General features: G+C 38.3%; 1 protein-coding gene across 5 annotated transcripts in view; it reads right to left on the reverse strand.

The window, feature by feature from the left end:
* RICTOR (RPTOR independent companion of MTOR complex 2) overlaps positions 1-4135 on the reverse strand; it is a 121842-nt gene extending 117707 nt beyond the window's left edge. For all 5 annotated transcript variants that reach the window (XM_060092831.1, XM_060092830.1, XM_060092828.1 and 2 more), the window contains exons 1-2: positions 4055-4135; positions 3836-3883 (exon numbers count right to left, since the gene is read on the reverse strand). In XM_060092831.1, the coding sequence (XP_059948814.1) occupies positions 3836-3883; positions 4055-4103 (97 nt within the window). In that variant the 5' untranslated portion in view covers positions 4104-4135. The remainder of the gene's footprint in view (positions 1-3835; positions 3884-4054) is intronic.
* Between the last annotated feature and the right edge of the window lie 10828 nt (positions 4136-14963).

Raw genomic sequence — 14963 nt, forward strand, 5'->3', positions numbered from 1 at the left:
CCGGAGCCTGTGCTCCGCAACGGAAGAGGCCACAACAGTGAGAGGCCCGCATACCGCAAAAAAAAAAAAAAAAAAAAAAATACAAAACTCAATACTTAAAAATAAATTATATTCTAAGTTATATTTGAATATACATGTTTCCATGTCCTGGGAATTCACCTTGAACACAATAATTAAATTATAGTAGGAAGGGCTTACACAGGAAGAATACTCTGTCTCTCTTCAAGTTATTCAGTACCAGGAAGAGATGTACTAGTGGACTGATAAAAAAAAACAGACTATCCTTGCAGTGGAAGTGGTTAAGGGAAGCATTTTGGTTTCAAAATAAATTGGCATGCAAAACAGAGAGTATTTAATGATACCAATAGCAAGTATCAGGGACTTTAATGATTAAGTACAGTAGTTGTCTGAACAAAACTTAAAGCAACAATCACCAATATATCAACTATAGGATCTCCTACAATAAAATTCCTGAACTAGATCGAAATTAATCCAAAAACAATTTCTAATTAAAGCACTTTCGTATAAACCATAGCACTAACATCAATACGAAAACCAAAGAACCTTAAGCCTCTCCTGCGCTTAAAGATGCTTGCAAGGCTGGCCACGTCTTATTACTAAGAAATTTTCTGGAGTCAGGGAGAAAACTTCTAAGATTCTATTAAAGAAAATATCACATTTTTTCTTAAGTACATATAATAGATTGTTCCTTGCTTAGGCCTAATTCTGGTAATGTTACAGTTTTGTTTGTTTGTTTGTTTTTTTTTTACAGTTGTTACATTCAAGAACTTATACAGTGCTGTATGTCAATTACGTCTCAGTAAAACTGGAAGAAAAAAATGATCACAGTTGGGGTGGGGGCACGAGGAAACTAAATGATGGGGGACATATAAGAGCTCCTTACATTTATTATATTCATACATTCACATATACTTTATACATTTTGAAGCTTTTCTTAATAAATTAAAAAAAATAAAAAGAACTCTAGTTCAGAAAGACTATACCCAACTAACTGTATGTCTCAAAAAAAGAAAGCTTCACTACCATAATTCCTTATTAACAAGTTTATAATAATCAAAACAATCATCTGAAATATTTTAAATGTGATATAAATAATTTTGATTTCATAGTTTATGAAAGCAACTAACATTTAGTTAACATCACTCACAAAGGACTAGGTCCCATGCTGAGTACTATATGGCCTAGCTGATTTACTTATCACATTCTTAACAACCTTCAAGAATAACCTGAAATTAATCTCTTTTTTTTTTTTGAGCTGAAGAAAACAAGAGTTAATCAAGGTCAAATAACCTGCCCCAAATCACCTATTATGTATCACAGCTGAGATTACAACTCAGAACTATTTGACTTTATACTACACATTGATGGCTCATTCAGGAATTACAATGACCATGGCCTCTATTTTATAATGAACTTTGTTATACAGCTACACAGTGAATTTCTCAAAGCTTACATAAAAATAATGAGAATGAGAGCAAACACTGCCTTAGCATTAAAAAAATTTTTTGGTTACCCACACTTTATCTAAAACATGCCGTAATCCAATCCACAAACAGCTGCAACCCAGACTGCCCCACAGTTCTCAAATGATTACTAAAGTTTAATTCCTCATGAACTTTCTTCATGTTAGATCCACAAGCCTTCTTCTAACAATGAATGTTTGTCAGAATAGCAATTTCTCAAACAATAGAGTCACTATACAATGAATCTAACTCAGATTACTTTTTCAAAACTTCCTTAAGACTCTGGAACACAGTTCTCAAATGCCCTCTCACTCCTAGTTGTATATTGCTTTTGCAATCAGATTCATCGGGCTGTGTATATTTCATTCCAAACTGAAATACATCTTGTCAGGGCAAGCAGAAATGGCATTTTCTGCACTATCTGTATTATCCCAGAAACACCTAAGGACATAGATGTTTACTAAATTCTCAGGAAATATAGCATTTTAAATAGTAAATATACAGTTATCTGTATACTTGAGTAAAACTGGAGTAAACCAAAGGTATCAAATTTGTACATAAGCTCTTTTACAACTCATAATTTTGACACGAACCAGAGAAACCACTATATATAGGAGCTCAGTGAAGTCAATTTAAAGCACAACTATAACTTATTTCTAGCACCACATTCAAAGAGGTCTTTAATACACAAATTAGACCCACGATCTATCTAATAAATGGTCTTTTCACCTCCATCTAAAACATATGCGCATGTATAAATTAAATCACTAAAACTACATCTGTTACAAAACTCAAATGCTAAATTGAGCCCTGTGGGAATTTCGCTTATTTTGTTAGCAAATTTACTAGAAAATCTTTTTCCACATATATTTCATATAGACTTTTCAATATGTGTGTTATACACAGTCAGGTTTCCAAACAGTTACACTAGTCAAAAGTTTTACATCTCCCTACATTAATATTCAAACCCTATCTGCTGAAAAACTGTTCTAATTTAGTGCATTAGTGATCTAATTAGTTGTCATTTCTATTACTTAAGCCCTATTTTATTTTAGAAACTCTTCTGCCTGTAAAAGGACCTAGTTCACCCGAAACAAAGTCCTAGAACTTTCAGAATAAAATATTGTTACAAAAATGTACTCTTGTAGCTAAATAAAAACTAGCCTTTTAGTTTACAAAACAGTAATCTTACATTATGATACACAAAATAAAACAAATTAGAGAATGCGCTATGCTTTAAATACAGAGATGATCCTCAACAATGAGCCCGCATCTAACAAATACTGTAGATAATAGTCATTATGTTAAGCAGAACGTAGGTTAAAAAAATTTTTTTTAATTTTATATAGAATGTTTAAAACGACGTTTTTTTAAACTTCCTAAAGTGCTTTTCAGATCTCAAAAAGGAAACTGATTCTATACAGCTGAACCAGGTTACACGCTAAGTTACAGCCCGCGTGAAACACGACTTCTTCGGAATCAATAGACCAAATCTTGTTTACCGTGGAAGAGAAAAGAGAAACCTTGTATATAACTACTAAACGCTCAACGAGATATTGTCGAATAAATTCCAGTACGGTGACTGATAGAAGATATACTGGCCAGTAGCCGGCTGGGGTCCTTAAAAAATATAGCAGGGGTTTACCCAGTTCCGAAGGTGTAAACAAACCCATCGCCACTGCAGGAGGTAAACAATGAACCTGCAACGCGGGTGAGGGGCCGGTTTTTGCCAACTACAGTCTCAGAGGCCCGGGAAAGGGAAACAAGAGGGAAATACAGCGTAAACCAGACACTTCGCAGAAATCACGGGCTCCAGGTTTCACTACCGAGTTATCTATGCTGCGGGTCCCCCAGGGCAGTGGGCAAAGAGAAAAACAGTCACGCAGTCAGCAAGGACCGAGCAGGTCCGGCTTCGGCGCTGGGGGACGAGGAGGGCAGGATGTGGTCGCTCTTCCCTCAGACGTCCTCCGGCAACCTAAATAACAGCCTCTACCTCCCTCCGGCCGCCCCTGGGATTCAGCTGCTCGAGCTCCGGGACAGGAGGACAACGCTCCCCCGCGGGTCTAGAGAACCCAAAGGGTCGGCGACTCCGCCGAGTCCCGCTCGGTGCTCCCCGCAGCACCCAGAGGCCCGGAGAAGGGCTCGGAGCGAGCAAAGCGGGCACGGGGAAGGGGGATGGGTCCGGGGAGACTGCCCCCGGCTCGGCTCCCGCGGGCCGGCAGGCGGGGCTCGGGCTCTGCCTCCCGCACCCCCGCGGGTCCCGTGCGGGGCCGGCCCCTGCCCACGGCCCCGAGCCCCCGGCTCCTCCCCACTAAGATGCCCTCGCCGGCGCCCGCAGCGCCCCGCGTTACCTCGGGTCAGATCCAGCGGGACGTTCTCCTCGCCGCTGTCATTCCGCCCTGCGCGAAACAGACACATAGCCCCAATTAGGATTCGCTCCCAGGCCAGCGGAGGCAGCCCTGGCTCCGGCCAGCGCCCCGGCTCGTTCCCCCCGCCCATGACCAAGGGGAGGCAAGTGCCAGGGATGGCGGTTGCCCGGCGGCGAGGGGTGAGGGCCGCAGCGGACTTACCTCGTATTCGGAGGTTCTTCAGCGACCGGCCGCGGCCGACCGCCGCCATATTGACGGGTTTCAGTCACAACACCGGAAACCTCGCCCAATCGCGCGAGAACCCCTTCCCCTCCCCTCGCGCCGCGCCCGCCCCCCACGGCGGCTGGCGGCGGGCGGCGGGTGGTGCCGGCTTAGCCTGGGGCGCGGAGGGAGCGCGGTGCCAAGTCGGGATCTTGATAGAGTCTGCGGAGCGCGCGCGCGCGCGCGCCCGCCCGTCCGGGAGGCGTAGGGCGCGGCGACGCGCTGGGCCCTCCGGGAGCACGTCCGCCAGGAGGGGGCATTTCCCACGAGGGGAATCCCATTGATGCGAGTTTGCAGCGTGGAGGATGCTTCCCCTCCAGCCGCCGCGGAAACCGTAGTCAAAACCGACACGAAGTGGGAGGAGGCCTTCATGCGCCAGGCTGGCCACCTGCTGAACCATCCTGCATGATTGTTTTCAAGTCCTGAGATAGCCCTCCTTCCATATTCGTCAACTAAAACGATTTTATTAAAACAACAACAACAACAACAAATACAAAACACTGCGCAGTTGTAACGTAACTAAATCCTGCCTAGAGTCGCTTTGCTCCAAGCAAGTTAACACGTAACAAAGTTTGTCTTCCAACCTCACTCTGACCACCGTGCTAAGCAGCCTTGCACTTGATCTTCAAAGCCATACTCAGCCAGGCTGGCTTCTCTAAGTGGAAGTAGTCGGGTGGAAGTTTTGCTTTTCACCGCTTGGCGTAGGACCCGAGAACGGGGTGAAAAGTCGGGAGTGCCGGGTGGTGGTCCCTGGCGGTGGGTGGAATTGTTCCCGCGCACGCGCGGGCGCCAGGAGGCCCGAGGAGAGGGTTTCCTCTCTGCCTGGAAAGAGGAGAAGCTGCTAAAGGCTCTGACTGGGTTTTCCCCTCTGTGTAGCTCCTGAAACAATGGGCAATGTGGATGTTGTGGATTAATATTTTTTACAGATGAACCTAAGAAGTATTAAGTGTAGAGACTTTAATCAATATATATACACCTGGTCCCTGACCCAGCAACTTTCTCTTAAACTAGATTAACTTTGAAGAGAGGGGTGAGCGTTTTGTCGCCTCCTGTTCCTCAACACTTGTCTTTCTATATTCCATGAGACTGGAGGTTAATTAACAGTGGAGATCTTGCCTTAACCTGTCTTATCCCGGCTACCAGTTAATGCAGTGCCCAGCATAAATAAGTGTTCAATAAATAATGAGGTAGCTGAGTAAATGCCCTGGATTCCTTCTTTGTTTCAGTGCTCTTTTTGCTGTTAAAAAAAAGCTATTTGGAGATATCAATTGCAGTCGTTAAAAATAGGTAGGGAACAATTGGAAACACTTAAATAACCAAAGTAGGGATTATGCAAATTATTGCAGCCATGAAAAATGACGATGCAGGTCTAGTTTATAGGAAATACTGTTCATGATATTAAATCAAGCAAGAAATTACAAAGTTCCCTTTTTATAAACACTTAATATACATAAGAAATTAAAAGTATACTTTATAAAATATCTTACATGTCTATGTATGGAGAGAAAAATCTGAGATGTACCTCAAAAGGTTAACTTGTTTTTCCTCCTTAAATTTTGGAATTACACATACGGTTTTTGTTCTTGTTTGTCTGGACTTTTAAAATGTCCTATAATTAATACATATCAATTGTAAAATAAGTAAAAACTTTAACGAGAAAAATAAAAGCAGCATAGGGTAGCATCATCAAGAAAATAAAAGAGGAACACCGCTTCCTTAGGATACTATTCTCTGTATATTCCAGGTCCTTTTCTTAGGAGAGCTGCGATCAGCATCTGCTGCTGATACTGCTCTTAGATTCAAGGAGGCAACACAATTAGAGTGCATTTTAAAAATGTCCTCTGACATTACCAAGCAGTTACAGCCTAAGGCAAAAATCACAAAACTTGAGGTCTGGATAGGACATTAAATTTTTGTATTTCATCTCTTCATGTATCACATTTCACCATTTTAGAAAAGTAGAAAATCTGTCAATGAAAATTCTACCAGATTCTTAGAATGGTTTCAATTTTCAACCAACCCCTTTTACCCTATTTCTGAAATTCCTATCTATTCTGAATTAACCCTTTCCCAGTACAATTTAACTTCATTTTCTTTTTCAGTCTTCGTGAAAACTGAGTACAACTGATCCACTTTTAAATTACTTAGGGTACATGAGAGCCTGAATCTAATAGTCTTTCATCTCCATAACTTTATGCTCCTATTTAAAGATCATTATTCAATTACTCCATCTCTTTCAGGAGAAAAAAAATCATCTTTCTCCAAGACTTACATCTTACAGTGAAACTAGTTTTTTCCTCTGTTACTATCCCTGCCATTTGACTGGCTGTGATCTCCATGTTTGTTCTTAAGGTGAATGGCATTTCTGGTAAAAAGAATACGTTTTTAGTGTTGGCAAAAGACATTCAACTAGGAAGCAGGAGTTTCTGTAAATTTTAGTAAGGAACACATTTTACAATGTTATGTTTGCTTTCTAAACCATAACACTACATTATCGATCTTAGTCAGCTTGTTGTTAAAATCTCCAAGTTATTTTCTAAACTTGCCAGTAGCTAGCCATTCCTCTTTTTGAAACTTGTTTTTCTTCCCTGTTTATTTTAGCCCACCCCTCTGTCTTACTCATTTTGTTTACTTCTTACTACTTCTCCAATTTTCCAGATCATTTTGGTTCTAATCTGGTCATTGAGAATGTGACTTCCTCTTCTTAGTTTTCATTTCCCAATTAGGTTTCATTTACTGTGTGAATGACTGTTTTTTCTCATAGTATTAGTCATTGATAAAAAGTGTTATATGAGATTAGGTCCAGGACCACACCTCTAAAAGATAACTGCTTGTTTTGGAAGATACAATGACTTCATTGATAGTCACTCTGGGTTCTATTCCCTATCCAATTACATACAGTTAATAATTCTAGTTTATACACCAAATTATATGTTTCAAATACAGTGATAACATTGAAGAGAAACAAAGCCTTGCCAGAAATCTTTGTTCCCTTTATCTATCTGCCTTATTACATAGGCCATACGAAGATAAAGCAAGCCAAAAACCACAACATTTGGTCAGTCTATTTTTTGGTAATTTCTCCTCTTAGTTAAACCACACATTTAACATCTAGATAAAGGCCATTAAAATGACAGGCAATAGACTAAATTAAACAGATATTATAATCCTACACAGAGTTAATTATGAAGATTCATCCTTGGTCACAGCACAAAGTTGCCTCTTAGTATTGTTCCTTTAAATTTTAATCTCTGTCCCAAAATCTCGTGTAAATTTAATTTTTAAAAATTCTGTAAGGTATAAAGGTCCTCAATGAAAACAGCTTTAAATGAAGTATAAGCATATGTTTGTGAAAGAAGATGCATAAATTCATAAAATCTGGAAGGGTATGCACTAAAATTTCAACAGTGATTATCTCTGGTTGGTAGAATTTTGAGTGATTTTATCTTTCTTTTTTCTCATTTTAATTGTTCTAAAACAAATTTTTACTTGTGAAAAATATTTTTAAGGAAAACTGTTTTAGAGAAATATTGTTGGCTACCCTAAACCACAATTATAAACATTTGATTATAATAATTTGTTAAGCAGTGGACCTATCAAAATTTGTTTGTTTATGTATAAACAAACAAATCATTTAAAAAGTGCATTTGTGCACATACTCCAATACATGTGTATTAACTTTCTTATTTACTAAAATATAAAACATAAAGATGAAATTAAAATGGTTCAAGGTAATTTTTTATGTTGCTTTACTAGTGGCCAAAATAAAAGCAAAGAAGCTGAATATACTTCATTATTTTAAAAATCTGTTATTAAAATCTTTGTGGTACAGCAATTCAAAAGTCCAATTCTAAGAAGAGTTTATTTGGATATTGAGTTTTTGTGGCTGGAATCACAAAATACAAAGTTAAAAGTGGAAGAATTACTCTGTTGGCTGCAGTTTCTAAATCATAACACTCATTTTTCAAATCCATCCAAACTCCATCCATTCAAAAAAAAATTTTTAATGTAATTTGGCTACTAAATGTCCATCTTCCCTAATGCCAATTCATTTTCATAGCAAACTGGAAGGCATAACATTTAGAAATGTTTAGCAAATGATCTCAAAATGGTTTTGAAACTCTTATTCTGAGAGGTTCTAAGCATGTTAGAAACTCTGTTTCCATGATTTTTAAGTGTAGATATAAAAATTTATGTAGATGACACATTTATATTTTTGTTTTCAGAAAAAACCCACAAAACTGTGGAAGTGTTTCCAAATGCCTATTATCTAAATGCTCTCTTCCTAGCACAAATTTCTCTGGAAATTAATAACTTTCTTAGCTATTGTTATCACGTTTACCTTGAAGGGAAAGTTTAGATTTAATATTTTTTTAATTTCTTTTAAGATACAGTGCTACTGGAAATCATCACTCATCATGAAAAACAGTTTGGCACTAAATAAATATCAAACATCTGCATGGTACAAAAGATTTTCATAGTCACTCCTCATTTCAAAGTGTGTGAAAACTAAACTGCATTTTTCTATTCTTCTGTAAATCCCTTTTAAATTATCATTTATAACAACTGCTTTGTTGATTTTTTCATAAAACATTGTTTTTATTAAGGAAGTTGTTTACTGATAAGAATATATATTCTTTGATACATCTTTACTTTGGTCATGCAGAAAAAGAATAGTTATTGGTATATTTTACCACTGAACAGAATTTAGCAAACACCATAAACTGAGATGTGTAGAAACATCTATGCTTCCATCCAACTGCACTGAAAAGCTTCCATAATGCCTATTTGTTCAAGTACCTTTTTCTTCAAATCTTCAGTTTGTTTTTTCTTTTCCTTTTTCTGTTTTGGTTGATCAATGGGACTGCATTTTAGTTTTGTCAACAAATTGTTTTCTTTGTGTGTTTCTTAAGCTATTTTTTTTTTTACCATAGCGGGAAATGCCACTATATTCCCCACTGGTATGGACCTCTTTGTTGATAAAAAGAAGGGTCTTTTTGCAAAGCAATGAATTCAATACTGCATGGCTTCTAACATTACAGGAAACAGTTATTTTCATAATATTTCAATTATCTGCATAATATTTTTAAATATTTTGCTAACCAGATAGCTTTATACTATCATTAGCTAACATCCTAAGGAACAGTATACACTTAGAGTTAAATAATATTAAAGGACAATGTGCATAAATTTATATTTCACACAATCTTAATAATTTCAATATTTTTAAATGTTGGCTGACACTGTGACATCTGATTACATTATCATTGCTTTTTCCTTGTAATGATGTTTTTAAAGTGCTAATATCAGGCATAAGAATATCTGATCTTCCATATTTTAAAATCTTGTGCTTGTGCTTTCATTCTTTATGTTACATACACATAGTTCCTTTGCAAGATTCTTTATAAACCATGTATCCACTTTGTTAAAGATAGTTTAAAATATACTCCTTAAATCCAATTATCTGGATGTGATATATGGACATATGCCCAAGTGAAAAGACTTCCTAGGCCAGTGTTGTGAGCTCCCCTAAGTTGTAGAACCCCCAGTTTTCCCTCAGGATACATTACATGACTCATGCCAATATAACCTACTAATCAAATGACAGGTTGATTGTTAATCTGTATAATAAATATCAATAGCTTAATTTATTCTTTCTTTTCTTTTCTTTTCTTTTTTTTTGGCTAAAAAAAATCTCCAAAACTTCTCCACCAAAAACTGAAAACCTAACACTGTACTAAAATTAGAAGAACACTGAACAACTAGAAAACTGGAAAAGCCCAGCTATCTAGAGGGCAAATGCCAATAGTATACCTGGGCTTTGAAGGTTAAGCAACTACCAGAAGGTAGAAGAGCAGAACATGACACTTCTGTGTTAAACCCAATATCCTAGAAGTGGACCGAAGTGGACCCAGGTTGGTAGTGCCCCCTGGCTTCCAGAAGTAGCAATTACAAATCCTTTCTGGAGAAAAATACCCACTACATAACTCCTAGGCTCTTCACATTTAAGATCAAACAAATAAAAGTTCATGGTCAAAGATCATTAAACTCATAGGAAAAAGTAAGAATCAATAGAAATAAAAATCAGCAGAATGATAGCCCATGAACTTCAGATATCATGATCAGAAGCAGAATATAAAAAGATATCTTGATAGATAGATAGGTAAATAGATAGGTATTTTTTAATGAACAATTTCTGATTCCATCCATGATGGAGAAGAGGTATTGAATTTACTTTCCCACAATAAACAACTATTAATCTAGACAAAATATATGAATGACTGTTTTTAGGCATTGGACAATAGATAGTGTGGACCATGACCTTGAGATAAAAGAAACAAATAGGGTGAACTCAACATTCTCTCTGGCTTTTTGCCTGAGGACACCTTTCAAAATAAAACACAAAGCTGTGGAAACCAAATAGAGAACAGTCGTCTCACTGAATAGAGGAAAGAAAGATTAAAGTGAAGATTAAAGATTAAAGAACCAAGTGAAAATTCTAGAAATGAAAAATACAATATTGAAATTGTAAAACTCCATTAGATGATGACATATTGGACACTAAAAAAGAAAGGAATTTGAAGACAGACCAATAGAATGACTAGAGAAGAAAAAGAAAGAAAGAAAGAAGAAAGAAAGAAAGAAAGGAAGGAAGGAAGGCAGGAAGGAAGAGCAAGCCTCTGTGATCCATATTTTAAAAAAAAAAGGAAGTTTGATAATCTAATCTGGTTGTTATAGACACTAAATAAATTTTGTCCACGACTCACTCACAAAAAAAGGCCCCTCATTACTGGCAAGTTGGATAGCTATAGAGTGGCCTGTGCCCCACCTATTTCCCATCATAAACGGCTGACATTACAGATGGACCCCATGGGTCAAATCTGACCCATAATAATTTGGGATAATAATTAGGATAACCTGTTTGGTCTGAATAGTGCTTTTAAGAAAACTTGAATCAGCAGTTAAAAAAAAAAAAAAAGTAGGAATTATATATATAAACTTTGATATCGCTTCTTTTGAAAAATTGGAGACTACTGACACCAGGCCCATAATCCATCAGATTTGAGTCATATATCAGTAGGGCCCAAGTGGGAAACAAATGGCAAACTCAAACTGGGGAATTTGAGGAAGGCTTAATAAAGGGATTGATTACACATGTGAGGACAGTGTGTTGGGAAACCACAGTGTGAAGAGCAGTAGCCTGGAACCGGTATAACCTCAGGGAGCGATTGCAATCTCAGAGGAAGGAGAGGGAGAAGCACTGGAACCAGAGAGGCAGCACAACGGAGAAGGCTGTCTGGCAAAGCTGTGACTTTGGGTGAAGGACACAGCTAGCTCATGACAATGCCTCAGGGAGGAAGCCAGAGGAATAAATATACAAACCTCACTGTCTGTGTCTGGTAGTGCTCCTCAATGGCTGAATGAAACCAGAAGCTGTAAGTCAAGGGAGCCTCTTGAGTCAGCCCATAAAGGGTAGTCCTGAGGGGCACAGAGCAGGGTGGAAAGGATTGGAGGGGGGATCTCGAGGGCCAAGCAGGAGATATCCAGTATAATCAGCAACCCACTCCTGTAGACAGAGCTTATATTCTACTGTTTGCCACAGTCCCTACCATTCTCTATTGTCCCCACATCGAAGATGAGTATCGGTTGCCAGTGATCATCAGGTTGGCACTATGGTGTTTCTTATAGGACAGAACCATTGTTCTATGTCTCTATCAAAAGTGAGCAAGGAAAGATAGAAGACCAAATTCTTCAAGAAAACTGAGAATATATATATATATATATATATATATATTTCTTGTAGAAGAGAAATATTACTATGTGTTTAATATATAAACAAAATATATCTTTGTCTTTCATATAAATATATAAAACTAAATATATATATGTATATATATATACACATATACACACATACATACCTTGCCTGCTTTACTGACAAGGTTAGGTCCCCTTTTCTTGGTAGCACTCTGATTTTTGTATTGGGAAATTATCTTGAGTATAGTCTTGCTTGAGAGGATAATTCTAGGTGACTCTCTTTCACTTGGGAGCCAAAGCATTAGGAGCCTCCCTGCCCCCACCATGTGGGCAGGCACATGACTTAACCAGTCAATGGAGTTCTCTCTAGGGACTTTGATTCATGAGTGAGTTATGTAAAGGCAATAGTTAATTTCTGTTGCTTGTAGCCAAGAACTCTGGATCTTTATCTAAACTTCAGTAGGAAGACCATTAATAAGTTGGTGTTTAAACATGCTTTTGACATTTGGAAAACTCTTCTAATTCAATAGGCTGTGGAGACAGAGAGGAATTGCTGCATGCAGATGAACCCCCAGAGACGAGAGGTGCCTGCTGCCCATCCATTATTTTCCCAAATTTGCAGTTAAAGCTGAAGACTGTGACTATGCCCCAGCCTACTCTAGGAGAACATATACACAGCCTAATATTTTCCTCAATGAAACAGGGTGAAAACTGTCACTGAATTAGAAAACAGTTGTTTCTATTATGAAAACCAGGATGACTGTCTCCCTAAGAGTTACAGGAAATATCAAATAAAAAAAGATGTCCACACTGTAACCTGAAACTCAGATGCAGGAACTGGACCTGGCTCAGACATTGGGTTTATTTATTATTATTTTATTTTTGCTTATTGTGTTTAATCTTAAGTGTTTCTATACTACTCTCAAATATCAGCTGGTAAATAACTGGGAGTCAGAGCAAGTTTGCCATCATTAAAATAATGCTCAACTCAACAGAATTCCATTCAGTTGACATGTTCAAAACGTATAATAGCAAACAAGCAAGCAAGGTGATAATGATAAAATTAACATGGGTCAGGGACTTCCCTGGTGGTCCAGTGGTAAAGAATCCGCCTTCCATTGCAGGGGACAAGGGTTTGATCCCTGGTTGGGGAACTGAGATCCCACATGCCTCGGGGCAACTAAGCCCGCGCATCACAACTATTGAGCTCGCGCACCTCAACCAGAGAGCATGTGTGCCACAAACTACAGAGCCCACGCACTCTGGAGCCTGTGCACCACAACTAGAGAGAGAAAACCTGCACGTCACAACTAGAGAGAAGCCCGAGCAGACCGCGTGCCGTGATGAAAAGATCCTGCATGCCTCAACAAAGACCCCATGTGCCACAGGTAAGACCTGACGCAGCCAAAAAAAAATAAGGAAAATAAATAATAAATAAAATAAATAAATATTAAAAAAAGATAAAACAGTGTATCTAGATATCTTTGAGAAAAAGTTAATATGCTGTACTAAATGCTTAAGTACATAGTTTCAATTAATTTTCACAGCGCTGTGAAGTACATACTTTCATATTTTATAAATGAAGATCCTGAGTCTTAGCAAAGTTTAGATTCTTATTCAAGGTTATGTAACTTAGCTGATAATCTCAAGAAGGAGGCAGAAGAAATGACATACGTAGTCACTAAAATAAACCCTTAAGTATGTGGCATAATTGTGACAAGCATCAGCATGTATTTCAAAATTAGTCATAATAATAATGTGATAATATTTGAGTCCTTATGATGTGTCCAGAACAATGCTTAGCATTTTACAGATGTAATGACACATAATTTGCCAGGGAAAAAAAATTGTAAGTTGCAGTCTATTTCTGTCCAATCCTCCATCTTTTTACCTTTTTCTCCCAACTGGATCCTTCCCATCTGGTTTTGAATAAGCTCAAGTCTTTTCTCTCTTAGAAACAAACTATTCCCCAGAACAAAATAATAAAGCTCTTTCTTCACTTTATTTTCCCATCTGGCTATTACTTATATCATTTTCCTCACTTTTACAGTAAAGTTTCTGGAAAGAGGTGTCCATTATGTCTGTCTCAATTTTCTAACCTTCCATTCACCTCTCAGTCCATTTGTGGACATGGCCTGCTAACCTCCTTCAAGGAAGTACTCGCTGCCCAGCTGAGGGGAATGTGGTCTGCAGACTGCCTCAAACTGTCTGCTTCTTCAGGGTCTGCCTCAGACTCAGTGTCATCTTGCACAAGGTCATGACCTTCCCAGGGTGGCCCATGTATGGTGATGAGTGAGGTAAAAGGACTGGCCATTTTGGCCTGAAGGGTGATACAGCTGATGGGTAGAGTTTATTCCGAAGGCCCCCATCTGGTTGGCTGAGGATGTTGGGCTTGGATCCCAGTTTAACTGCTTTCTCTGCTCAGTCATGTTTCTTCCCCTTCCTTTCACAGATATTCATCCCTAATAGATACTCCAAATTCTATCCTAGAATCTGCTTCCTAACACAGGGCACCATTGAAGTCAACTTGGTCTTGATTGCTTCAGTCTTTCTAAGGTCACCTATTATCCACATGTTGATAACTTGATTTGGCATTTCTCAGCCATCAATTTACTCAACCTCTTATGGCATTTGAAACAGCAATTAAGGAAAAATTACAGTGGCAGCCTACTGGATTAACACATTCTTTGCAGGCATCACTTATACTTTCATTGTCAAATATATAATAAAAGACTTCAAATACCATGTAAAGTATAGGAGTATAAAAAAAGTAAGACAGAGTCTTTATTTTGGGGACCTCTGTTTAATTATGAGTCATTGGACACTGAGAATGAATGAGCAGAAGCAGAGAAACTTCTGGTTTTGAGCTTGGGCAAATGGATGATACATTTGTCACTGAGATAGAATCTACAAGAGGGATCATCAACTGAAAGGGGGAAGAGAATGAGCTCAGTTTTGAGTCATGTGAGTTAGAGGTACTTGTGGGATATCCACATAGAGCTGACTTGAGAGTAATTGCAGCAGGGATCAGACTGTAGCAAGCTGAAGATTGAATATAACTTGAGAATGTGGCAGAGGGTGAATAGAGGCC

Source organism: Mesoplodon densirostris, chromosome 3 (genome assembly GCF_025265405.1).
Source record: "Mesoplodon densirostris isolate mMesDen1 chromosome 3, mMesDen1 primary haplotype, whole genome shotgun sequence".
Classification (NCBI taxonomy): domain Eukaryota; kingdom Metazoa; phylum Chordata; class Mammalia; order Artiodactyla; family Ziphiidae; genus Mesoplodon; species Mesoplodon densirostris.